Source organism: Mesoplodon mirus, assembly GCF_964341445.2.
Source record: "Mesoplodon mirus genome assembly, chromosome: 6".
Taxonomy (NCBI): domain Eukaryota; kingdom Metazoa; phylum Chordata; class Mammalia; order Artiodactyla; family Ziphiidae; genus Mesoplodon; species Mesoplodon mirus.
Window position 1 is genome coordinate 40,064,615 of NC_138982.1, and position 27,395 is coordinate 40,092,009.

The following is a 27,395-nucleotide window of genomic DNA, read 5'->3' on the forward strand; positions in this document are numbered from 1 at the left end:
GGGCTTTTATCCTGCCACTTCTCAAACGTTTTCCCTCCTATGTTCACTTTCATTCACCCTAATCTCAGGTTATCTTCTTGCCATTAAGCCAACCCCATCATTCTCCATTCCCATCCAGCCCTGCAATCTCTACACCTTCCACACAGTTAGTGCTGGATGTAGCATAAAGTAGGACTTCAGGAGATGCTCATTAATAGAAAAAATGAAGAAATACTGGTCAATAAAGTCAAAGAACAGAGCTCCATAGACAGGAGGAAAACAATGTTATGAACAGAATTAAGCTCTGTCGCTAATGACAGCATCACAGAGCCTTGTAAAATTTTTCAGACATTCAAATAAAAACTAGAAACCTCTCCCTTTCCCATGAAAAGAACAGAGCTTTAGTGATTTTTAAAATCCAGATCTGTACATATATACAGTGGATTAGTTTATATTAAGGCAAGCAAGTCTCAGGAGTGGGAAGTAGGATGTATATACCTCCCACCTATTTTCCTTGAAGAGAAAGATGATTCTCATTCATCTGTGGATCCCCCTCAATAAACAAATGGCATAGTACGCACCTAGTAAACACAGTTATTCAACAAACATTTGCTAAATTCTATTATTAGGAGGAATAAGTCATTTACAAGCCATCAGGGAGGTGGAGTTGACAGAAAGGTAAATAAGCATGATATAAAATTTAATAAAGGTTATAAAGACCTATAGAAAATTCCTTGAGGGCATAAAAGTGGAGCAGTTGTGCTTGTTATGAACTGGGGGTAGGTATAAGGAGTGTGGGTGACTTGGCAGAGCTGTATCAGGAAACCTTAAAGTAGTTAACACACAAAACCAACCTCAAAGGAAGGTTAAAACTCCTAGGGCAGAAGTGGCGAGCGTTCTTAGCAGAGGGACGAATTAACTCTATACAAACTAGAAGATGAGTGAAGAAGTCATTCCTGTTTTGTCATTTTTTTACCCACATCCCCAAACTTTCTGAAAATAAATTGCTATGAAAACTGAGCAAGCTTCTTCCCACATAAAAATGCCTGGATTGGGTTTCCCTGGTGGCGCAGTGGTTGAGAGTCCGCCTGCCGATGCAGGGGACTCGGGTTCGTGCTCTGGTCCGGGAAGATCCCACATGCCGTGGAGCGGCTGGGCCCGTGAGCCATGGCCACTGAGCCTGCGCATCCGGAGCCTGTGCTCTGTAACAGGAGAGGCCACAACAGTGAGAGGTCCGCGTACAAAAAAGAAAAAAAAAAAAAAAAAAAAAAAGCCTGGATTACTAATACATTCACTAGAAACTATTTCTTTCAACTGTGTCTGTATTGCCTTTTATGTTCTGGTATAATTTTGTGAATTATTCTGTTTTAGTGTAAATGCTATTAGTAGCAGATGGAATACATACTCACTGCTTTGAGAGCTGGGTTTATGCTTACTTTCCTTTCTTCTGTACACATGGAAACACCCTCTATGAATGAGGAAGATGTTCCAGACACAGATTTTGTCTTGAAAAGTTTGGTAATGATAGGCAACTGCAATTGACATTGATATAACACTTTGTAGATTACAATGTACTTTCACACTTATTCCTCCTAACTGTCTGAGGGTCTGAAGGTTTTATCAATATCCTCATTTTATTTATGAGGAAACTAGGCTCAGATAAATAAACTGGCTTGACCAAGATAACCCAACAAATGAGCAAATGAATTGCAAACCAACCTGAGCTCTTCTGGCCTCCAATATTTCTGCTCAAAGAACTCCTAGAAGAAATGGGTCTATGTTTAAGTATGTCAGAAAAGAGTGATATTATTAAATACTAATTAAAATAATACAAATATGCATTAGGTTATTTGAAATTGAGGATGAAATAAAATTTAGGTAAGGGTGGTACATGTGTTCAGAAGGTGGGTTCCAAGGTCCTAAAACAGAGCAATAAAAATGGACATAGTTTACTTGGTCTCACTATCTCCCAAGAAGAAGTCTCTAGCTATCATGGTTGGCCTGTGTTCACTTCTGAAAAGCAAGGACAAAAAAATTTTGCACAGTATTTCATAGATGACCTCTAAGAAAAACCCTAGGTAGTAACTGCAGTGGGAAATTCCAAGGAAAATCTCCCTTTGGGATCTAACCACTTTCCCCCATCTCCATCCAAAATCAATGGCTTTTCTTCCCCTTGGTAAGAGAGTATTAATGAATTCAGACTAATGTGTCTCAGAGTTGTTAAAGACAATTTTAACTAAGAAATGATAACATAGGTAAAACCCCTAAGCCTTTGTCTGCTGCCCTACAAGAGAAATGTCTCTCTACTCGATTAAAGAAGTCTCTTCCCTTTATTAAAAGCTTTAATAACTTTAAAACTGCCTCAGTAGAAGAGAAATGGGATGGGATGCAGGTAAACTGTAAATAGACCTCATCCTAATGCCAAATCTTCCACATTCTCAGCCCCAGGAAAGTTTATATATAGGGACTAAGATGATGTCAACATCACCACCACTAATACCAACACCAAAACCAGTCTCCAACCCCATCACCACCACCATCAGTGGGAGCTTCTTAGAGATGCTCAGCTATGGAATGGAGACACTCTGCTAACCACCTGCCCCAATTATGAGCCCCAAAACAACAAACACAGCTCTGAGCCCGTGGTCACTCTGACAACTGAAATTTCCCACTTTCAGGCAGAAAGCTGAAAACAATAAGAATAATACCCAAGTAATGTTTGAGCAATTAATTTATTGGGATAAAGCATAACTGAAAGGTAACCTTTGACCCTTCTCTGACTTTTAGTATCTATAATTTCATCTTGTTGAAATGAACAAAATTGAAATACAGTATGACAGAGGAAATAGAGTGGCAGCTAATTTTGGCTGATGCTAAAGAGGTAAACAACACAGGTGTTCCATACTCATTTACTTTATTCCTAAAGTAGCCAATGGGAGGGCTACTTTTCTGATCAAGTCTCCAAATGCCCTGTTCTTTCCAATATACTATGGTTACTCCATCTGTCTGGGAGATAGAAGAGCCTTCTGAGCACAGATCTATAAAATAATTAAATCAGATCCACCTTCCCGTAGTTATTATTCTTAGTATAATTATCACCCCTTACTAAACTACCCACAAAGTACACACAGATTACTGCAATTCTTTTATGAAAGACATAGATTTTCATTCCATATATTGTACAAATGATTGGGGCATCATTAACCACTGTTTCAATTGTTTGGGGATTTTTATGGTTATTGGTTTTGGTGTATGTTTTTCTTGGGTGGTTGGTGTGGGTATGAAACACAGAGAATTGGGGAGTCTTGCAAGTCTGAGGGAAGTTTGGTCACCATTACACAGATGATGGACATAAGAACCCTTTTCTATCTGCCAGTGGTTCCTCTCTACTCTCAAAAAATTCATAATCAACCTTCAGAAACCTCATTCAAATGTTACTTCTCTATTAATCCAATCCTATAGGACACAGAACCAAAACCATCACAACTGATGCTCTCACACACCCAGCAGACTTACTTATGCTTTTCTTCCCCCCAGTGATTTCATAATATGTAGTAAATATAACACTGGAGAACTAATCATATAAATACATGTACTCATTTGTTTCCCCATTATACATTCAAGATCCTGAAAGGTAGGAAAAATCTTATGGATCATTTTCTCTCCAATATTTATTTCAATGCCTGGGATGATGGTTTTCAAATAAATCCTTGTGGAAAGGAGGGCTCCTGAGAAAAACGATGACTAGTATAAATGATGCACCATGAAATCTTGCATTTCCACATTCTCCAGCTTACCTAAACAAAGCTAAGAAGCTGCACATCTACCCACAATGCCTTAAATGACAGTAAAAGGTTTCTGTTCCCAACACCCCAAATTTCAGATGTATTATAATGGAAAGGATAATTACCTGATAGACTCCTAGAACACCTAGAAAAGTTGTACACTCAGGCAGGTGGTCAATTCTTGGTTCCTTTAGAGGACAATTAAGTACATCACTCAAAATGGCTCTGAAAGTTAGAATAACATGCCAAGGATCACATAGTTAAATATGTGGCATTTCCAAGATTAGACCCCAGGGCTATGAAAAATGTCTGTATACATGATGACATGTTTATTAAGCTAAACAGCCTGACAGGGTACATAGGATGTATGTGGCATTTTAAAGCAGAATGCACTGTGTGCTAAGGTGCTGGCATGAATTTTCAGAATCTGGAGCTAGTCCCCTGAGCTATTTGTTTGATAAAACTGGCTCATGTCCTCAGAAGTCCTCTATAGTTTCAGGCTGCCAAATAGTCCTGAAAATTAGAAAATGTTAATAAATTAAATAAAAGGTGAATGAAAAACAAGTCAAGGATGACAGAACCAAAAAAAAAAAAAAAAAGTAGGAGGAGAGAAAAGTCCTGAGAAATCTAGTAACAGAAAGACATTTTCAGGGTTTATTATCCTTCCATCAACATTACAAAATGATAGAAAGCTCCCCTTTTCATAAAAAGCTCCACAAAGACCAGAACAGTATAACCCAGGATTTTCTGCAAAGTTCTACCAAATATCTGATTTGCTAAAGTCACCACCTTGGTTAGAAGTCTAAAATGTCTTAGAGCATCAAGAGGCTTTAATCCAAAATACCTCTGAAAATAATAAGGCCCTAGATGACAGGTTGGGTTCCCAAGTTTCCTCAAATATTTCTAAATTTCAGTCACTGTTCATAAAAAGGTGCTGATTCATCACTTTCTTAAAATTATAGAAATTGATTATCAGAAAGGGTCTGAGTAGTTGTTTAGTCCAGCTTTATCCTGTCCAAATAATCATCTGGACTCCTCATAAATATTTAACCACAGGAAGCCCACTTCCTTTCAACACAGTTCCCTTTCGGGTAACTATAAAATGGTCTGTGGAAGGACAAAACCTGCCAATCTATAGATATCATCCCTGGTCCTAGTTCCAGCCTCAGAGTGCACTCACATTCCCTACAGTGTATGTGGGTGTTTTGTAAAAACCACTGGTACTCTTCAGTCTGTTGTTTTATACACACCATAGATGACCATCCACATGGCATATTATATGGGCTATGCACAGGTGAAGTCCTGAAGGTACTCGCCATGATATGGGCAGAGCCCAGGGCTGATTTCTGAGCCTTTCTATAGTGTACACAGACTATAGCTGAAATACTTGATTTTTCAAGTTAAATTTTATTTAGAAAATACTAGAAAAGATAAACATCAAAATCCTAACATTGATCAGGTATTGTAGGACTATAATGTAGCTTATTTTCCTTCTAAAACATTTCTATATTTTCCAATTTATCTAACATGAAATGGAATCTTATTATTTATAATCCCTTGCATAACATTTTATAATAAAAAATACATGTTTTTAATCTAATTTAAGCATGGAAACAGTGAAGCAGCAAATATTTACTACAGGAGAAAATAAGTTGCAGTAGCAATGTTTATGGGTTCAATTTAATTATACTGTTTCCTTAAGGTTAGAGAATAAGTTTTTTTTTTAAGGAAAAATGTATGCTAACAAAAAGTCTGCGTAAGACCCCAAATTTGCATCTGATTTTCCTGAGAACCAACGCAATCAGGGAAATATGAAAAGCTGTTCAGTTCTCATTATTGTAAAGGAGAAATAACACCAGTTCCTGACTGGAGAGAAATGTTTTACTAGTACCAAACACGAAAGCAAGTTCAGCCACCATGTTGGAACTTAAGTAGAAAACACTGAGTTATATAATGTACTACTCAATAGTTCAAGCATGAGTTTTAAACACGTGTCTACATACACACAAACATATGCACACACCTTCAACAAAAGAACAAGACTGAGCTCAGTAAGGAGACATTTTAAAAGGCAAAACAACTGATTTAATCCCAACATTGAACTCTGATGCAATTCATCAAAATAGGTTCCTGAGCTTTTTTTCCCCCCTAATCCCCCCAATTCAAGTTAAATGAAAGCCCCGGTAACCCAAACCACTTGTTTGGCAAGGAGATATATTATAGCTAACCACAGACACACTAGATTGCAGGCAAGTGGTTTTGAAAATGCTGAGATAATATAAGTCCTCAAATCAGAAGTACTACTTTAATATCACAGGCCATCTGCATCATTATCAGAGACCACAGAGTAACTGGGTAACTTATTGGAAAAGTGAAACTGGCTGAGTCAGAAATTTCCATCAGACAGGGTAAAAGACTGAGGGTGAGAGGAATACTGAAAAAGGGAAGGAAAGTAGCAGGGTGGAAACAGCAGTTTTTACTCATCCTTGTAGAACTGCTGGATAGAGATAAGACTTTCCATTAGGAAATATGTGACTCAAGTTTTCATAAATGATTAAAAATACCCACAAACACAAACAACCTCACAAGCTTCCTGGGCTACAGGCATAAACTTTATGGACTGGTGCTTTGAAGCCAAACCTTTTTGTGTTGGCAGTAACAGAAGAAAAAAGTTACCCAAGAAAAATTACAACTCTCCAAAACCCCAAGTGAGGTGCATTCACATGGTCCAATGTTGGATGGAACATGTATTAGAAAAGACTGCCCTAAACTGAACCAAATCTGTATGTTCTATCCAACCATCATTATTCTATCCACTAGGGTCACAAAATTTTTTTTCACACCATATATGGTAGCCACTAGTCACACATAGCTATTTCTTTTTTTTTTTTTTTTTTTTTTTTTTTTTTTTTTTTTTGCTGTACGCGGGCCTCTCACTGCTGTGGCCTCTCCCGTTGCGGAGCACAGGCTCCGGACACACAGGCTCCGCGGCCATGGCTCGCGGGCCCAGCCGCTCCGCGGCATGTGGGATCCTCCGGGATCGGGGCACGAACCCGTGTCCCCTGCATCGGCAGGCGGACTCTCAACCACTGCGCCACCAGGGAAGCCCCCATAGCTATTTCTTTAAATTAACCAAAATTAAATTATAAAAATTCAGTTCCTCAGTCTCATGAAAAACATTTTCAGTGCTAAATACCTTATGGGGCTGGTGCTTACCATTTTGGACAGTGAGGGATACAGAGTATTTCCACCTTCACGAAAGTTCTGTTGGACAACACTGCCCTAAACAATAATCACAGTATGACAGAAAGGACAGTGTCAATTTAGACAACTGGACCACTCAGCAGCATTTAAAACCATTTTAATCGTGTGTGTGTGTGAGAGAGAGAGAATGCATATTTATATTTTAACCAACAGATATAACTCGCTTTGCCAGTATGGACAACCAAGGGTCCTGAATATATTTTTAGCCTTGTAGTAGCTACTGATTTAACTTCAGAGTGCATTATTTCTCCTATGCTTCTTTTTTCTCAGCCTTAAGGTGGTGGTAGTTTTGCTAACCTCAACCGGTTGAAAAGAATAAGAGTTGTTGTACATCTATCAAGTAACCACTGTGCAGATACAGTCACAGAAACAAAGTGAACAAATATCCTCTTGGAAAGGAAAGTGAGCTGTTAATTCAATATAGTTAAGGGAATTCGATTCTGTGAAATACAACTACTACTGAATAACCTACCAGATCTCTAATACCTTACAGATCATTTACCAAAGAACTGTGGATTCTCATTAGCAAATAATGCATTTGTGAATTTCAATTGGCTTGTAAAATTAAACCGATCATAATCAGAGGAGTTTTCTCCTAAAAGTACTGTCTCTGGTACCTTACTTAAAGAACAATTATATTTTACATGGGTGTTCCACTTCAGAATAATTCAGGAATATATGAATTTACACAGCAGTTAAATACGTAATTACTCTTACTATCATAAAAATGATTAAAAAGGAAGCACTCCTGCTTTAAAATGATTCAGTTGATTTCTAAATAGATTTATAAAATTTCATAATTAAACATAGAAAGATGACTATCAAAATTACACTTACAAAAAAATGAAACTCTTAAACAGTGTTAGAATTCTGTAGTACACTGCACAGAGCATTGGTAATGAGATATTCAGTGAATACTTACTGCATACAGAGGTACTACAGTATAACCAAGAGTACGCTTACCTAGATTCTAATCCTGGCTCTAACACTCACTAGATGAATAATCTTGAACAAATTAATATCACTTACATTTGCTCCCCTGTAATATGAGAGTAATAATAACAACTGTAAGTACTTAAGCATTGCAGGAGATTTTCTTTTTTAAGAAAAGTACTCACAAATTATTCTGATGGAGATAAACCTTCTATGTAGAAAACAATAGGCCATTGATAACCACAGGGATCTTCAAAAGGGTAAAAACCCTTAGACAAGCAGTAGCAGACAATTTTTTCAAAGCAATTTTCCACTATGAATATCCTGGTAGTAAAAATTTATTTATTTTATTTTCACCCCGTGTATCCCTAAAGAAACTCCGACCTTCTGTCCCTCTATTTGAATGGCACTTTTCCTGGCACTTAAGCCCTCAGATGGTTTGGCAGCCCTCAAATGGTTTGGTTTCTCTGTTTGCCTTAGCCTAGAAAGAAAAGCCACCCATCTCCTTAAACCTCTGCAGGATAAACCCAGTCATGCCCATTAAAACCCAAAAGATCACATCAAGCCAACTTAAGTACAAGTTTACACCAAGGGAAGAAAAACCATTTTGGTTTATTGGCTTCATATGACAAGTTTCCTTAAGTACTAGCTACTGCAAGTTCTATTTATCTTTGAACTTTCAACTTCTCTTCTGCAAGTAGATACTTTAGCTAGCACTTTCTTTCTTATTAGGATTCGTAAACTCATTTCAATTTCAAAAGATTGAGAGCACAGTAATACTCAAAATTAAAAACAAACTTAAAAAATTGCTCATGGGATAAGTAGGTATGGGAAAAATATTCTCTTACCATCTTGTTCCCATAAAGCAAATTGCAACACTCACAGTTCCACTGTGGTAACCATTTGTCAGAACTCTACACTCATTTCCAGTAATCTTGGATAATGTAAATCTGAAAGTATGCACATAAAATAAATGGGCAAGTCTTGAGATTTCTGGAATTCTACTCTGATATGCTGCCATATGCTCAATAATTGGTTGTGTTTACTGACTAGACTGTGTTTTTCTAAAAAGTATCTTGAGATCATGGGTACATTCCTAGGATCAACTCAGTTTTTACACTTACTAGGGGAATGCCTCCCCAGAAGACCAGGAGATTTCTCTTACAAGCAGGCTTACATTAAAAGCAGATTTCATCTCCTAGAAATACTCTATACAGAAGAAGGTAATGAACCAACAGCAAACTGGAAAAAACAAGCCTGTGTTCCAGAGTACACCCAGAAACTTCCTAAGCAGATAACAGGGAGTTGTGCATAGATTTTAAGAAGGGATTCTGTCAACCACTTTGATTCTCCATGCAGTTCATCAGAGGGGATATTTTACTTTATTTCTTTTCTTTTTGAGAAGGAAACCTGTATTCACCTTTGTGGTATTTAAGTTAGATGTGAACTTCTGATGGTTCTCTATTACCAAAGAAGGCTGGACACTAAGTTAGTGTTATGGGAAGAGAGAAGCAAAAACTGAAGTTTAGTAATAAACTCCAATAAGAAAGAAGCTGAGATTTCTTCAACAATACAAAAGTGAACAGAGTACATAAAATGGCATCATGGTTCTGATTTGGATTTTGCCTAATGTTTAAAGAGTATTTCAGAGAAGAAAAAACAACTTTGGAGCTATACAGATCAGGATTCAAATATTGCTTTCTTATTGGCTAAAAGATCTTAGGCAAGTTATTTGATCTCTTTGAGCTTCAGGTTCCTCATCTGCAAAATGAGGATAAATGTGAGGACTAAATTAGGTAAGTGAAGGGCCAGAGAAAACATCTGTCACTCAGTAAAAGGAAGTTCAATAAATGGAACTTCCAATTATTACTGGCATCATCAGAGTTAATGAATTCTTATAATTATTTATTTTCTATTAAGTACTTCTTTTAGTCAGGTCCCACTAAGTCCCTGATTAATACAGATCTATCATTTCTGTAGCATAGAATCTATAATGGAATAAGCAATCACTACTTCCTCTTATGAATGTATGGAAATGTTTCCTGGCAAGAAATTACAATATAATCAACAGCTGACTACATTTCAATAGCTCTTTCTAACTTCATATGTTTTCTCATGAGGGAGAACATGTTTGCCATACATACGCATTGTGCACCTGAGTTAAAAGGAAATCAATGTGTCTAGAATGTTTAATAAGCTCCACCACTCCAAACTTTTTTCAGTTGAATGTCCAGGATTAGAAAGCAAAGTAGAATTCTATGTGAAAGTCATGTAATTATAATTTACTAAAATAGAAGAATCATCAAAGTATCACCATCAAGAATGGTAGGAGAGTAGACTGTTGAGAAGAAGTGCAGCCATCAAAATCTAAACAAAATATTAACGTGTAAATTTAAAATACAGCATGTCTAAAACCAGATGAATTTTCCTAATTTCTGTTCCTTGAATACGCTAGTAAAAGCTTTCTGCCAAATCCACATGGCATTTTGGTATCTTACTATAAGAAATGTAGATATCTCTTTCCCAATTTATAGAAATATAATGGCCTTATTGTAGCATATAAGGAACAAACAGGTTGAAGTACAAACAGCCCACTTCTTCATTCCAGATACCGGTCAGAATTTTAGTTCTGGCTCTGTCAGCAGCTCACCAAGTGACCTTTGACAAGTCACTTTCCAAATCAGAACCTCAGTGTTCTGACCTATAAGGAAACAGTCCAAATTATTTTTAAGAACTCCTCCAACTTAGATATAGGGTAGTATGAAATTTAGTCGATTCAGTATAAGTAATATATATTTGTCTCTTGGATACAAACACATCATCTAAAACGTCATAACCACAGCCTATATAAAAGACTATCCATACAGGATGACTGTTATGTTAACTTTCTCCTGTACCAAATATTGCTTTCTTCATTGCTGTTGTTGGTTTTACCATTTCTACCATACAAAATGGCAAACATCTGCTTTTACCCATCATATTTTATGTATAGTAGCCTTAACCACCAATAAATCTTAAAGTAACCTTTTGTTCAATCTAGTGACTTATAAAAAGGTAGACATCCTGTCTCAACTAGCAGTTCTCACAGAGCCTTCAGTATCATGGTAAAATGAGACCATGTTATCATTTACTGTCCAATGAATGCAACTGTGGACTGTACTATTTACTAAAAGGTTAACCTGGGGCCAGATGAACAGAGTACAGTCTGGGAAAGCAAACACCCTCAATATTCAGAAGTCTTCTTGAAGATCACCAAATTTAAGTTCAACTAGAATGTGTTCTAAATGCCTTGGATTTCTCTATGTATTGTTACTGAAACTGGCTTCAGTATAGTATATTTGGTTATCCTGTAGTATATTTGGTTATCATGTAATTCCCCTGAAGAGGAAGTGAAAGAAAATCAGGGGCAGCCTGCATCTGTGAACAGGAAGACAAGCTGTCCAAATACTTTTCTGCTCTAGAGAATTGATTCACTTGTCTCACTTGTTTAAGAATTCAAAGTCATTTTGATGATTTTAAAAAACTGCTATAATATCTACCTAGAAGTATAAATTGGTTTTTGTAGCACTGTATGTTTTTAAAACAGTGTTAACTTCTAATACACCATATGAAGTTGAAAGAGACTAAGCAGTATGCCCTAATTTAGAAAACCATCCTAAAATAAGTATGAATTAAACATATCCACCCCCAAAGCAAAAATTCTTGAGGTCTTTTGCTCACGCTTTCCCACCCTCTCTTGATCATAAACCATACCAGGTTTATAATCTGCACATTCATCTTTTTAGTTTCCAACTCAAAATATTCAGATTCTTCACAGTCAGGACTTCTATAATCAAGAACTTAAAAAAATACATGTTACATGTGACCTGTTTAGTTAAAACTTTATAAGAACCTTGACCCCTTTACCTAAAAATAAATCTAAAGGAGAGAACAGTAAACATAAAAATTCTGAATAGAATCCAATACCATCTAAGAAACTAACTGAATCCTTTAGTAACAGCAACAAAATGATACCATATCACAATCCTGGAAAATGTACACACTTGAACAGGGTCTTACTTAACTAAAATCAATCCATAAACAGGTAAAATCATTGCTTCCAAAGGAGCCTACTATGTGTTTTGGCCTTGAGTTAACCTTAACACCAATCAGTCCCCTACAGACATTTCATAGATGGGGAAATTTCATGCAACAAAAAGTAAAAGCGATTGCTTCTAATCCTCTATTCCTATCCCAGTGAATTCATGCAAATAATCATGGCTCTTATTCTAGTGTCATTAGTTCAGTTAGCTCAGGTCAGTCTGCCCACTGAACATAAGCTGTCAGATACTCTGACAAGTTTTCTGGAGTATCTCCTATGTGTAAGGATCCCCAAGAAGTACTGAGATCAGTCAGCTACCAGTCTTGTCTTGATAGAGAGATTGCAGACCAATACAGAGGATGAGACATGTTGCTTAAGGAAGTAAGTTAAAGAGATACACAGGAAAGAAACAGGGTAGACTTAACAAAGAATCAGCATTTGAGCTGGGCCTGGGGAGGTGGTGAGAGGATAGAAATATACTATATTTAGATAGTATAGAAGGAAATACCATGCAGAGGATTAGGGCTCAAATAACAATGGTCTGGAAAAAAGGAGAAGTTGGAGTACTTTAGGGTAACTTGAACAGTAATATCACTGAGACTGAATGCATAACACCACATTTTGCAAAATACTTTCATATCCATTTCTTCAATTAACTCTCATGGAAAGTCCATATGTTAGACATAGTAAATATTATCTCCAATAAACAGATAAGGAAAGTGAAGCTTAGAGATATTGAGTGTTTTCTCTGAGTCCTTACATCAAATGAGTAGGAAAGATGAGATGTGAAACCAAGGCTTAACAAGTCTAGGTTCAAAGTACTTCCCTTTCCAAAGAAGTCAGTCTGCTTAAGTTAAATTTTATACAAGCTTGCTTTCAATCTGGTCAAATTATTTAATGTATCAGTAAACAAGAGCGAATACTGCAAAATAATTCTAGGAGGAGCTCAATTCCTTAAAAGATACACAGCAGAAATGTACAGAGTAAAATGGTAGCCTCCTACTCTATTTAAGATGAAGAAAATGACAGTTATATTACATACAGCCAAGTAAGTAGGAATCAGAAATGTGTGCATTTCTTACCTCCCTTCAATTGCACAAATCTTTTCAACACCCATTCTCCACATTCAGGGGGAATAAATGGGGAGAACCAATAAACAGGAAACAAAAAGAAAACTAACTAATTAACAGTAGAATTTTCAGGGCTTCCCTGGTGGAGCAGTGGTTGAGAGTGTGCCTGCTGATACAGGGGACGCGGGTTCGTGCCCCGGTCCGGGAAGATCCCACATGCCGCGGAGCGGTGGGGCCCATGAGCCATGGCCGCTGAGCCTGCGCGTCCGGAGCCTGTACTCCGCAACGGGAGAGGCCACAACAGTGAGAGGCCCGCGTACTGCAGAAAAAAAAAAAAAAAAAAAAAAAAAACAAAGCACAGTAAACTGGAGTCTATCAATAATAGCTCCCTAACCATTTTCTAAACCTCCAGCTTGTCCCCTCCAATATACACACATAGCCAAAATGATCTTTCAAACATTAGCTCTGTGGAGTTTTAATGGGGTAACTTACAAGGGGAAAAGAAAAGAAGAAATGCTTCATGGGTACACTAAAGCCCAATTTAAAATAATGAGGTCTGACCATGGAAAGCTGGGAAAACAACAGAAGCAGACATGGCAAGTTAGAATCCAGCAATCACTGGCAGGATAAGGAACCGTTTGTAAGCAAAGCCAGAAAGTGATCTGTAAATGCAGACACTGAGAGTGCACAGTCCTTTCCAAAATAGCTGCTGGCAGATGTCAGGCCAAACTCAACGTGAAGATGAGAGGATATGAATCTTAATCAAGTTCCTTGTTTCTCTTCCTCTACTTCTGGTTTCCCATCTAGACAATAAAAACGTTTTGAAAGTATTTGCCAACCGTAACATTCTGTATTTTGCTGAATTTCATAATATGAAAGACAAAGCTAATATTTTAAAGTATTTGGTGGGAAGTGCTACTCAAAAATTAGTGAATTTAGTACCTAAAGTGAATCATGGACTCCTCTATATAGTCAATAGGCAAAAAAATTCATTGATGGGGAGGCAATGAAGAGGGAAAGATATCCTTATAAGTCATTCGTGCTTTTACTATATGCAGTTAAAAGTCCTGGAGTAATGCTAATGGAAAGTGATTCAGTCTTTATGACTCATTAGAAAAATAAAAGCCAAAAAAGTCCAGTGGGGACTCCCCTGGTGTTTGGTCATTGAGAAGCTAGTATCAGGACTAGAAATGCCCATCACACACTAAGCCTTCAAAGTTTAGTGGTTAATCAACCTAGGTACTTCTGATACAAGTTTCCAAGAAGACAAAGTGACACTTCATTCATGCATATATTCGTAACATGTTTTGAAGAGAGCCAGTAACAAGTAACAAGCTAAGAATCATAAGCAAACTTTTTAGAAGTTGAACTTGTTTACTCATGCACTTCACTCATGAAAGCCCCACAGATCCTTACTCAGAGCTGGCATATGGATTATTCTTACTTTACATAAGATTTCTACCTTGACAATCAATTGTGAAGTCCCTAGAAATGTATATGGAGAGCACATTTTCTTCTTAAAAAAGAGTAAAATAAAAATCAGGATGTAAGCCTGTATTTTTAAAAGTCACTACAAAAATAAAACATGCTACACGAGTTCAGCCAATAATAGTCCCTGACAGCGCACCACTATAATTAAAGAAAAGTTTTGATAAATGTTCATAGTGATAACTGAAATATCAAAAAAGATTAAATAGGGAAGTTTTTTAAACGGTTTCACTGAAATGGTCCCAAAGAAATTATTGTTTTTCCACAAAGTACCAGATAGTAAAGAATTTAAGCTTTGCTGATCATAGTCTCTGTTACAACGACACTCATCTCAGCATCCACAGCATGAAAGCAGCCACAGACAATATGTAAACAAATGAGCAAAGTTATGTTCCAACAAAACTTTAGGCATTGAAATTTGAATTTCATATCATTTTTACCTGTCACAAAACATTCTTCTTCCTTTTTTTTAATCATTAAAAAATGTAAAGACTGTCTTCAGCTCACTTGTATAAAAACAAGCGGTGGCCCATAGGCCATAGTTTGCAAACCCCTATCTTAGAGGAACTAATTTCAATTACTAAAAGGAAAAAAAAAATGCTGCCCATTCTTTAACCCTGATAAAGAAATGAGTTGCCAATGCAAAAGCTTAAAAAAATTAGAGTAGGGTAGGATCAATCCCTGCATTAGGGTGGACACAGTATTCTTAGTCATATGTTCCAAATGTCTATTGTAAGTCCAAGAGTATAATCTAGATATAAAAAACTACAGATTCCTGGGATCATCTCCAAGAGATTCAGCTGATATCAAGTAGGGCAGGAATATGTTTATAGCAAAGCTCCCCACATCATCCTAATGTTGCACCAAGGTTTAAAGACCACCGACATTTTCAAAATATTTATATGATAAAAGACTTGAATTCAGAATATGTAAAGAACCCTCAAAACTCAATAAAAAGACAACAGTCTGATTTTTTTTTAAGGCAAAGCTTAGAACACACACTCCTTCGACAAAAGATATGAGAATAGGAAATAAGCACAAGAAAAGAGGCTCCAATCATTAGTCATTAGAGAAATGCAAATTAAAGCCACATAAGATAATATTACACTGTTAAAATTTAGATCACACAGCTATGAAACAACAAAACCAGAATTTAAACCCTTAAAAAAATAGTTAAAAATTAAAAAATATATATATCTTGACAATGTAAAGTGCAGACAAGGATGCAGAGCAATTGTAGCTCACATACATTGCTTGTGGGAATGCAAAATGGTACAGGCCACTTGGAAAAAGTTTGGCAGTTTCTTATAAAGCTAAACATACATTCACCATATGACCCAGTAATCCTACCCTAGGTGCTTACCCAAGAGAAATGAAAACATGTTCACCGCAAAAAAAAAAAAACTGTATACAAATGTTTACAGAGACTATTTATAACCACCAAAAGTGAAAACACCCCAACGTTCGTCAACCAGCGAATGGATAAGCAAATAGTGGTACAGCCATACACTGGAACTCAGCAATAAAAAAGAACAAAATTACTGATACACACATGATATCAGATGTATTATGCTAAGTGAAAGAAGACAAACTCAAAAAGCAACTTATTGGATGATCCCATGTATATGACATTTTTGTAAAGGCAAAACTATAGGGATGGCAAATACGTCAACGGTTGGTGGAGGTGGGGAAAAGGATAAGGGTGGAGCAGTCTGGGGGTTATGTAACTGTTCTGTATCTTGATTGCTGTGGTGGGTACAAGACTATATACATTTGTCAAACTCAGAACTGCATACTAAGAAGGATGAGTTTTTACTGTACGTGAATTACACATCAATGAATTTGACTAAAAAGAAAAAAAAAACACTGATATAAAACAAGCAAGACTGGTTTTACATTGGTTCTGGTTTATCAGAAAGTTTTCAATGCTTTTATGTCAGTGTATGGTTACCAACTATTATGTGAAGACCTACATATATCTTAATGTGTGTGTTTATGTGTTTTATTGATAATAATGACCAAAAAAATAGTTCTTTTGAGTATGCATGTTTGTCGTGTCCTTTTAAAAGTAGTATCTAGGAACTCTTTTGTACTGGTTTCTAAATTCAAACATCTGGGAATAAATAATCTAAATAATTCCCAAGGTATATAAGACCAATGTTCCTTTGTAGGTCTTATTTAGGATCTAGGGTATCCTAATTTTACAGGTTTGAAGCACAGGACAGCTTTAAATAGGTCATCAGTTAAAAACATTAACCCAACAGCCCTTCCAGTGGCTACACCTGAAACTGCAAATGTAGTTGTGATAAGGTTTATTTTTTCCCTTTATAGGTCGTAGTTATTTTTTATTTTTATTTTTGCAGTACATGGGCCTCTCACTGCTGTGGCCTCTCCCGCTGCGGAGCACAGGCTCCGGACGCACAGGCCCAGCTGCCATGGCCCACAGGCCCAGCCGCTCCGCGGCACGTGGGATCTTCCCGGACCGGGGCACGAACCCGTGTCCCCTGCATCGGCAGGCAGACTCTCAACCACCGCACTACCAGGGAAGCCCAGGCTAGTTAATTTTAAAATACACTCCTGTACTTAGAGAACTGGGATTTCAAGCAGAGTTTACTTAAGTTTTGTGGTAGCACACTGCTTTTTTGTTACTGAGGCAAAAATTCATTTATCTCAATCAAAACTCTTATGTTCCTGAAAAGAACTAGAGAAAAGACCATAGCCTATGGCTTTCTTTATTTCCCTAATATGTTTAAACTTCTTAAAATGTCCAAGCCTCTAAACATTAGCCCCTTCAGCTGAGTGTACCAGAGAAGAAATGCATTTTCTAGGTAGAAAAAAAACACTGAGGCAGGAGTATGACTTCCTGTAGTTCATCCAGTAATTCATTTGCTGGATCGAAATAAAAACCTAAAAAAAAAAGCTTTTAATTAAAAAATAAAATGAAACCTATGTTAACTCATTAACATTCATATCAAACATTATCCCTAAAATAAGTTGAGAAAAATCTCTGGAATTGTTTTGTCATTCATTATTTTTATTCCACTGTTTTAAATGACAGTATTAATGAAATACATGAGGAATGATTCTTATGCATCTACAGAATAATTTAAAAGAAAGAGAAGACGAGGGAGAGGGAACAAAGGAAGAGAGAGGAAGGGAGGAGACAGGAAAGGAAGGGGAAGGTGGGAAAGGAGAGAGCAGGGAAGACTGAGCTGTGTGAATACTCAGTTTTGAACATTTCTAATTCTAGGCCCCATGTGACAATTTTTAGATACTTAGCCTCAGCGGTTTGATACAACTCACTTTCCCATCCTGGCTCTCAGATTTTCATCTGGAAAATCTGGCTGGCCTAGATCAGTGGTTTTTAATGCTTTCTACTCTGAGATCCTTTTTTTAAAATAGCAATTAACTTTACAGTTTCCCACAAGGGAGAAGTTGTCCTTTATGTACTTGTTAAAAAAAAAAAAAAAAAAGCATTTCTCAAATCATTAAGATAATCTTTATTTTACAATTAACAGCTATTTCATTTTTTAAAAATCACTGATTCATTTAAGAAGGTACTGCATACCTGCATATAGCAATAAACTGAAAGATGTTTTTTTCCCTTATGTGAGAGGCATTCTGGGTGCACGTATGGTATTTCAAGGGTTCTTTACAACAACTCCTTGAACTCTACAGGACTGCCTCTCCACCACAGCGAAGATCAGAGAAGGAAAAACATTAGAAAAATAGATTAAAATTTTTATAAATTTAATAGCAGCACTAAGATACATGATGCCCATGGTTAAAAGGCATTATCTCTGCCCTTTAACAGCTTATGCTCTGAGGACTTTCCTGGTGGCATAGTGGTTAAGAATCCGCCTGCTAATGCAGGGGACAAGGGTTCAAATCCTGGTCCAGGAAGATCCCACATGCCACAGAGCAACTAAGCCCATGCACCACAACTACTGAGCCCGCCTGCCACAACTACTGAAGCCCGTGTGCCTAGAGCCCGTGCTCCACAGCAAGAGAAGCCACTGCAATGAGAAGCCCGTGCACAGCAACAAAAAGTCGCTCCCATTCGCTGTAACCACAGAGAGACTGCATGAAGCAACAAAGACCCAACACAGCCAAAAATAAATAAAAATAAATTTATAAAATAAATATATAAATAAATAAAATAAAATACAAAAAAAGAGCTTATGCTCTGAGAAGGAATATGAAATTGTGCCAGAGAGAGGATTCCTAAACTAAAAGGGAGCATCTAGTATTCATGATTTACTCATTCATTCATTCACACATTCAAATATTTGCTGAATCTTTGCTGGCTATGTGAAAGACCTGAAGCCAGATGAGGGTAAAGAAAAGCAAGACACAAACCTCATAACTCAAGATCTAGCTGAGGTCTCATTAAAAGACAATAACAACAACAACAACAAAAAACTGCTGTGGAATTTTGAAGAAAACAGAAAGTGAGTTTGCCCTGGAGCCAGATAATGCACCTCTCAGAGACCACCATCACATTAGATACCTAGTGTGCGTGCGCGTGTGATATGCTTTAGATCTCTGGGACTACTTGGTTAACTTACTGCACCAGACATAATTTTGTATCCTTCGCCTTAAAGTTCTGGATTTATGCCATTAATTTAATTTACCCCATTACGCCACTGGGGTGTCCTGGACCTAAAATGAATCAGTGCTTTCTAGGCATATTTCTGAAAATGTATTAACTTTTGTCTTTCACTAAAGAAAAAGGATTTGCTCTCAGAATAGCTAGCTACCTTTATTTCAAGAAATGTCTCTACCAAGTGCACGAATTTCAGATGCTAATCATGACTGCACTCAGGTGCACACGTGCCTGCACACACACAGAGTTAACTAACTTTGGAGATGGTGGAAACTTCCAGTTGAAGGACAGTAAGGATATATAACACATAATAAAATTTCTTACTGCTGAAAGGAAAGAAAAATGGTTAGCCCTGGTAGAAGATGGGAGGGTTGATACATAAGTGCTCAATGGCTAAAAGTGGGAAAACACTAATGACTAAAAAACTGCAAAGGAGTTAATAAACTTTAAAGGGTCTAGAAATGGCTTTGATGGACAGGCTACAACACTCAGACCAAAACTTTAAGATAATGTAAAACCTCTGTTAGATGGGGGAAAGGGCAAGATTAGTGATTGGTGAGCAATTAAAACTAAGTAGAGAGATGGGAATCAGACTGGAGAGAGCAAAAAAAAGTGGGGAGTCTGGATTGCGGTTTCAGAAAGAACATTCAGCAAAGAAGCTAAAATTTACCAAAACTCTAAGCTTGTTAACTAATGAAAAGTGCTCTTTTTTGGGGGGTGGGGGGGAAGCTCTGATCTAAACTAAAAAACTTCCGGAATATTGTTGGAACCTTTGTCTATTTGAGAATACCTTTGTCTAGCATTCACAAATTGCATGATGCATTTGAGTTACACATCTACTGATAAAAAAGTGGCTGAGAATTATTTCAAATCTTGTTGCAGAGAACCTCAAACGTTTCAGAAGAAATAAAGCATTACTACTAAACAATGGCAACAGTATTTCCATTATAAAAAGTATTCAGATGTTCCAAATATGGTTTTAAACCAGAAATAATGATGTGTGTTGACATTTAGTTAGACTTAATTCTTTTCACTGCATAAGAACTCACACATGTCCCTTTGTCTCCTATTTTAAGAGAGATTTCCCAAAGTAAAAATACTGCTGTAGTTATTTTTTTTAAGGTCTGCCCAAATGACGATTATCTTTGGCCATCTTAAAACTAAATAAGCAGGCATTCGATTTTAACCTAGAAAAAAAAAAGTTTTCAAATAGTCTCTTTCCCTGATGTCAGCTGCTACCCATGACCTCTGTTGAGAAGTTCACAACAAAAGTCCCAGGGCTCCCCATCCCCTCCTAAAGAAAAGGGCAGTGAGAAGGGACAGACATCCACTGCATTATTCTTCTCAATCTCTATTGGAATCTACCCCATGATCCCAAATTGTAATTGTATATAAAGGTTTAGATTGATAGGAGAAGTAGAGGAGACAGATTTTTAAAACTGGAGTTTAAAAATCTGTGCCAGAATATTAAGCAAATTATTACTAAACTTCCTTTTCAAACTGAGTTGGAGTTTCAGTATTAAGAAGTCTCAATGTTTGTGTATGTTTTACCCAATCATGGACACCAACTTTATTTTCTTTAATTAGGGTCCAGAAACATCGTTAGGGAGCAACTGGCCATAATTAAGAGTTCTATTAGGGAAAGATACACTTTATTCGATGTGAATACTTCCCAGATCAAAAACCACACCACCATTAGCACATTCCTAGTATAGTGTATCACTTCCTTTGATGATCTTTGAACTAGAAAAATCAGATGCTTACAAAGACAATAATCTTCTCAACAATTTCGGACCACCTTCAAAGTAAATCAATACTTAATTCTAACTTAATGAAACAGCCTCATAAATTTCCTTACCACTTTACCATATCATGTAAACCCGACTGCCAAACACCATGTTGTGCAAAATAAAAGCAATCCAAATGTGTTAAACTCCGGAGTTTAGCAATGGAAAAATTTTGCATTTACAGATGGAAAGTGTTTGTTGAAACCCTTAAGAAAGAATATACTAGAATAAACCATTCATGTCTTGGTTAGAGACCGGAAGACCTAAGAGTAATATAAATGCATACACAGAAAGTGAGTTTCAAGTTTGTTTCAGGTCACTGACATATAGGGAGCTGGGTAAAATCTTAGCACTACCTGACTAATACTTTACATATTAAGGCTGTGTTTGAACTCCAATTCTCATCCTACTCCTCATCCACCCCCAAGGAAGCACTACATACTACACAAGGATCAGTTTTTCTCTAGAGACATCTCTCCCTCCTCCTCCCCTCCCCCTCCCCCTCCCTCTCCCATACCAGAAAGGTTAAGGACAATCTCAAAGACCTGGACTTTCAAAGTGTAAATTTGCCTTTCCTATCACTCAGGCTCCAGACTTGGCAGTGTTAAGAAAAGTTCATTTACATATGAATGCCAGAATCTTCACCAAAGCCAGGTTAGGAACTGAAAGGTTGAAAACCACCGTTTGATAAAAATCTCAGGCCTAAGCTCTAACATCCTTCAGGAACAACAGGACAGGCCCAGCCCAATTAAAAATTCTACATAAAATCGCGTAGTGTTTGGAGCTCTGGGACATAAAGCAATCAAGCTTTCTTCGGATTCTGGGGTCAGCCTGAGCACACACAAGCCCCTTTGAATCAAATCAGGTTGGCAATGAAACACGCAGTTCCAAGAAAGCAAAGATTCTTATTTTCAATTCCATATTCCCAAGACAACTAAGACCACAAGAGTCAGCTGAAACAAATAGCATCCACTATAAAGACAATCTCTGCAAGCCCGGATAGCACTCTGGGACTTCCATGCTGCCCAAGGTCAAAATAACAGCCAAAGATCACTACAGATAAGGCGATCCAGTACCCAAGATCTCAGCTGAAAAAAAAAAAAAAATACTAGGTCTGGATGGAGACGAGGAACGAGAAGTCAGTGGGCTACTTGCTAGAAGCCAAGCCAGACCAATACTAATCAATCTTGATTCTTCTGGACCTCAGTATACGGAGCCAGTAAAAATCAAGGTCACAGTGAGTCCCCTGCTCCCCTTTGCTTAGTGCTTTTTGTGAGAAAATGCTTATTTATAGCAGCTTCCCATCCGCTGCTCGCGCTGGGCAGTGCCCAGACTAAACTTTTAAACCTGGAGGAAGGTGGGAAAGTCAGCCAGCCAGACGCAGGGCTAGGAAAAGTAGACAGAAGGAGGGAAAGAGTCAAGTTTCAAAACAAAGGCTCCACAAGGAACTGAACGTCAATCCCTCCCCACTTCCTAGCCTTCAACTTAGCTAGACTGGGCCTGAATTTTTAGGAACAGAAGTAAGTCAGATGTACCCAGCTCTGGAGCATTCACTAAGGGCATTTCTCTTCCCGAGAACCTTTACACAACCACTTGATGAGGGTGGTGCAGACCTCTCTCCCACAATCTCCTTATGTAGGAGAAAACTGAGGCTCAGAACGAAAGTGACTTGCCCAAGGTCCCACAGCAGAGCCTGAATTCAATCCCCTCCCGGCCAGGGCGGGCCGGCACCAGGTGGGCGCCGAGGGAGAGCCGATGGGGCCGCCGAGACGACGCCCCCGCCGGGAGGGACGCTGGGCTGGGAGCCGGAGGGGCCCCGGCGCGCGCTCCACAGCCCGGCCCCTACCTTCCTTGACTCCCGGCAGCTTGGATTGGTCGATGCTGACTTCAGCCATGTTGGCCCAGGCTCCGGGCTGCCCTTCGCCTCCCGCTTCCCGGCGGCCGGCGGCACCGAGCGCGGCCCGGAGCGCAGCAGGATCAGCAGCGGCGCCCGACCCGGCGCAAAGTCTGGCCGGCAGCGCGCGCGGGCCCAGAGGACAGAGCGGGACGCCGGGCAAGGACTGGCGACAAAGGCGGCGGGAGACGGGCCCCGGCGCAGCAGGCTGGCGGCCCAGCTGCCCCGCCGCAGCCACCTGCTCCCGCGCCCCCAGCCCTGATCGATACCAAATACCCAGAGCCCGGAAATGGAGCCGGGCCGGCCGGTACGGAGGGAGAGAGGAGACAGAAAGGCCGGCGGGCGGGCGGGCGGGCGGGCCTGGGTGGGGAGGGGGAGGGGAACTGCAGGTCTGTAACCGCAATTGCGAGTGGCTGGCGAGTGCAGATCGGCTCCCGCGGCCACCTCCCTGCTGTCTCCTTTGTGCCGAGTGACGCGCGCCCGAGGCTGGGGCCCGGCGGTGCCCCCGCCCCCGCGCCCTGCCTCCCTCCCGACGGAGGGTCGCGTCTGTCGGTGTGGGGCTTTGTGTCCTGAAGGCTTCCTCAAAAACGCCGCACGGGTCCCCCAAAACACAGTCGTTACAGGCGCCGGTGTAGTCCCCATTCTGTGAGCTGTTTCCACAGGATGCTTTGCTGTGAGACTGGCTCTCTCGGGCACTCTTTGCCTCCTGGGATTAGAGGAAAGATAATACATGGGCGTTAAAAACCTCTACTGCAACGTACAGAACTAAAGAGCAGCTGATCAAAATCTGGGCCAGTTAGGAGAACTGTGCCTGGGGAACTGAGTCATTCATTCATCAGAAATGCATGAATGTCTACCAAGTGTGATTTTTAGGTTCTGAGGGTGATAACAACGTGTGTCAGACATCTCTCTCTTCTGGCATGTCACACATTGGTCTATAATTGTGACATTTTTATCTCCCCGAAATAGCGTCTCCTGTCTGCATCTCCTGGCAACAGAATTCTCCCTCCCTATGGGAAGCCCTCCTCAGGAGGGCCTCCTCTCACAAGCTTGTACAACCGAAGAACCTCTCCACCATCAGCAAGCTTCCTCCCTCATCCACATACATTCATCTAAGGATAGGTGTGTGACCAAGACAGGTCAAGCAAAATACTTCTCTGGGGTTATTATATAAAGAAGGACAGATAAGCGTTCTATTTCTTGTGGGGAGGGTTTGCTCTTCCTAGTAGACAATGAAGCCAAACTGAAGACACAAGCAAAGATAAGAAGACATAGAGATGAAGAGGATGTGTTCCGATGTTACCACGATAGCAAACCAGCTGGTCCCTGGAGCAGCTGGGATTCCTGCTGCTCTGCATTCTGGGATTTACCCTCAGCATCCTCTCAATTTAAGCTAGTAATTTTACTATCTTAAACTAGTAAAAGTTGATTTTCTGTCACTCACAGCTCAGAGTCACAGTATGAGAGGCCACATGTAGGAGGTTTTATTTGGACTTGACATTGACTAAGGCCAGAGAAAAATTAAGAAAGATTTTCTAGGCCAGAGGGTGGCAAATCGTGGCCCATAGGCCAAATCCAGCCCACTGGATTTGAATGACTGCTTTTTATGTGTTTAAATGATTACATTTAAGTGGTTATAGAAATAACATAATATTTTCAATTCTGCCTCTTAGGACTCAAATTATAAAATATTTACTCTTGGACCTTTTCAGAAAAGGTTAGACAACCCTATTACTAGGCAGAAAGAACACCCGGTAAATTAAATGTGTAAATAGAAAGGAAGTACTATTAGAAAGGTAGTTTTGTGAGGATTTTTAACTTGCCTGCCTCCTGTGACTTTTTTTTTAACTTCCTGTGGTCATAGAGAATATTTATAATAGCAGTATTGTCTGTTTCCCTCCCCCAAACCCATTGTCTTCACTGCTCTGTCATGCTCTGCCCTCGGAGGCTGACATTTATGAATATATCACCAGGGCCTCCTTGTCCTTTGGCTTCTTCCTTTTGAGTTAGACTAATGCACAGCACTGGCAGAAGATCAAAAAAGGGAGGAGAGAAATATCAGGGTGTGTATTACACTCCTTTCCTTTATGCTAGGCCAAAATTTTGGTCCTACTGTGTCCCTCTGACTACAATGCCTGTCTAGAGCCCTCCTTCCCATTGTTCCAGCTCTCGTGGGTCTCTAATAATACCATTTCTTTCCAGTGCCCCTTCAGGCCTAGGATAGTAATGGCTTCACTGCTGTTCCCTTAACCATACCCACGTCTTTGTAAGTAGTCCCTGCATTTTATTCTTTCCAGTTAAACCGTTTTGAGTGTGGCTTCTGTTTCTTGCCTAGACTGACTAATATGGTTAAGACATGCCAAAGGGTCCTTGCTTTGTTTTCCTTAAAAATATCTACATTTCTTATGATCTTCATAAGATCATAAGCCATATTCATCTATTCATATGATCTCCACTTCCTATTCTCTCATTCTTTCTTGAATCTATTCCAATCATACTTTTTAGCCTCACCGCTCCAAAAACAGCTGTTTTTATTAGAAATAACGATGACCTCCATATTACCAAATCCAGTGGTCAATTCTCAGCCCTCCTCCTATTGGCTAACTATTACAATGTAATAGATATGATTCTGTTCATCTTCTTGAAACATTTTTTGTTTTGGTTTTTGTATTTTTGCTTATCTCATTTAGCTCCCAAGACAGTTCTACACCACTAGCCACTTTGTTCAAAAATTATCCAAACCAATGAAAGCTCATTTTGAGGGTTCTTCTGGATAGTGGTATCTGCCAATTATTGGAGATAGTTATAGGCTAGCAGCTCCACCCAAATTGTTTCTACTAGGTTACCAAAAAAGTATGTCCAAATTCATATATATACACATTTATTAGCAAATAGGTACAAAGTCATAAAACCTGCTCTGAAAACTTAATACAGTCCCAATTCTTTATCCTTTTATAGGTTCTAACTACACAGTCCATAAAAGATTTGTGCAAACACAGCCATTATTTTGGAATCATGCGTTGGGTATCGTTGCACAGATTAAAGGCTGAAAGGCTCTCTTGGTTCTTATACCCTATTCAAACAAGAGTGGGGAATTTCTTTAAAATATTTCAGTCAATCCACATATCTACATATTTCAAATGCCCCCGATTTTAAATGCATTTTTAATATTCATTAAATTATGCTATAAAAGTTCTGTTATTAATCTAAGATTTTAAAAAATAGCTTAAGTTCTCATAATTTTCTTTAGAGTGTAGTCTTCTGGCAAAATCCTAGGTTACAACACCTGCAGTTTGTATTCCTAGTTAGGCAACTGACCACCCCTAGAATGTACACCAAAACTAAACACACACACACACACACACACACACACACACACACTCCTATATCACATTCTTTAGGGGTTCCTCCCAATTTCCTAGACCTTTACTTTACTTATTTATTTTTTTGGTGACCACACCATAAGGCATGCAGGATCTTAGTTCCCGGACAAGGGATGGAACCCGAGCTCCCTGCAGTGGAAGCATGGTGTCCTAACCACTAGACTGCCAGGGAAGTCCCTTCCTCGACCTTTAAATGCTGGAGTGTTTCAGACAGCACTTCAGTTCTCAAACTATTCCTTCCTAACTATTCTTACTACTTTGGGTAATTCATTCAGTCTCTTTGCTTTAATTATTAACTCTTGGGTAAATGAAATTGCCAATATGGAACCATTTTGACTGACAATTAATATGGTTCAACCTAATATTCTGACAACTCCAAAATTTATATTTTCAACCCAGACTCTCCCATGAGTTCCATATTCATGTATCCTACTCATATGTTTCATCTTCATTCAAAGGTTTCATTGTCTGTGGTGTCAAATACTGTTGAAATAATAAGGGCAACAAGGACTGGAAAAGAGGACTTTTGATTTGACATCTAGGTTATTCACAAGGAAAGAGCAATTGTAGAGTTGAGAGCCGGTAACCAGATTACTAACTTTAAAAAATGAATGAGGACGTTTCAGTAAAGATGGTGGATTGAACCTATGTATCTAATTCATTCTCTCCTGAAAACCCACTAAAGCCACACTCCCATTGAAATATCAATCAACTTTTAAATTTTTTATTGAGTTATAGTTTATCTACAATATTATATAAGTTACAGGTATACAGTGTAGTGATTCACAATTTTTAAAGGTTATACTCCATTTATATTTATTATAAATAATGGCTATATTCCCCCTGTTGTACAATATATCCTTGTAGCTTATTGTATACCTAATAGTTTGTAGCTCTTAATTCCCCACCCCTATGTTGCCCCCCCCCTCACTGGTAACCACTAGATTGTTCTCTATATCTACAGAATCACCTACATTTTATAATACAAGTCAGAGAATGTCACTGCTTTGCACTTAAATCTGTAGTGGCATCTCATCTTTAGAATACAATCCAAAGTGCTTACCATAATCTGCTAGAATCACCCCTACCACTCTGATTTCACTTCCTTCCTCTTGTACCCTAACT

The 27,395-nt window shown here is 38.7% G+C and overlaps 1 protein-coding gene across 2 annotated transcripts in view; it reads right to left on the reverse strand.

Annotated features, from left to right (window-relative positions):
- Nucleotides 1-22,888, reverse strand: part of CCDC50 (coiled-coil domain containing 50) — a gene marked incomplete at its 5' end in the record, with an annotated part of 66,681 nt that extends 43,793 nt beyond the window's left edge. For both annotated transcript variants that reach the window (XM_082624417.1, XM_082624416.1), the window contains one exon: nucleotides 22,840-22,888. In XM_082624417.1, the coding sequence (XP_082480543.1) occupies nucleotides 22,840-22,888 (49 nt within the window). The remainder of the gene's footprint in view (nucleotides 1-22,839) is intronic.
- Between the last annotated feature and the right edge of the window lie 4,507 nt (nucleotides 22,889-27,395).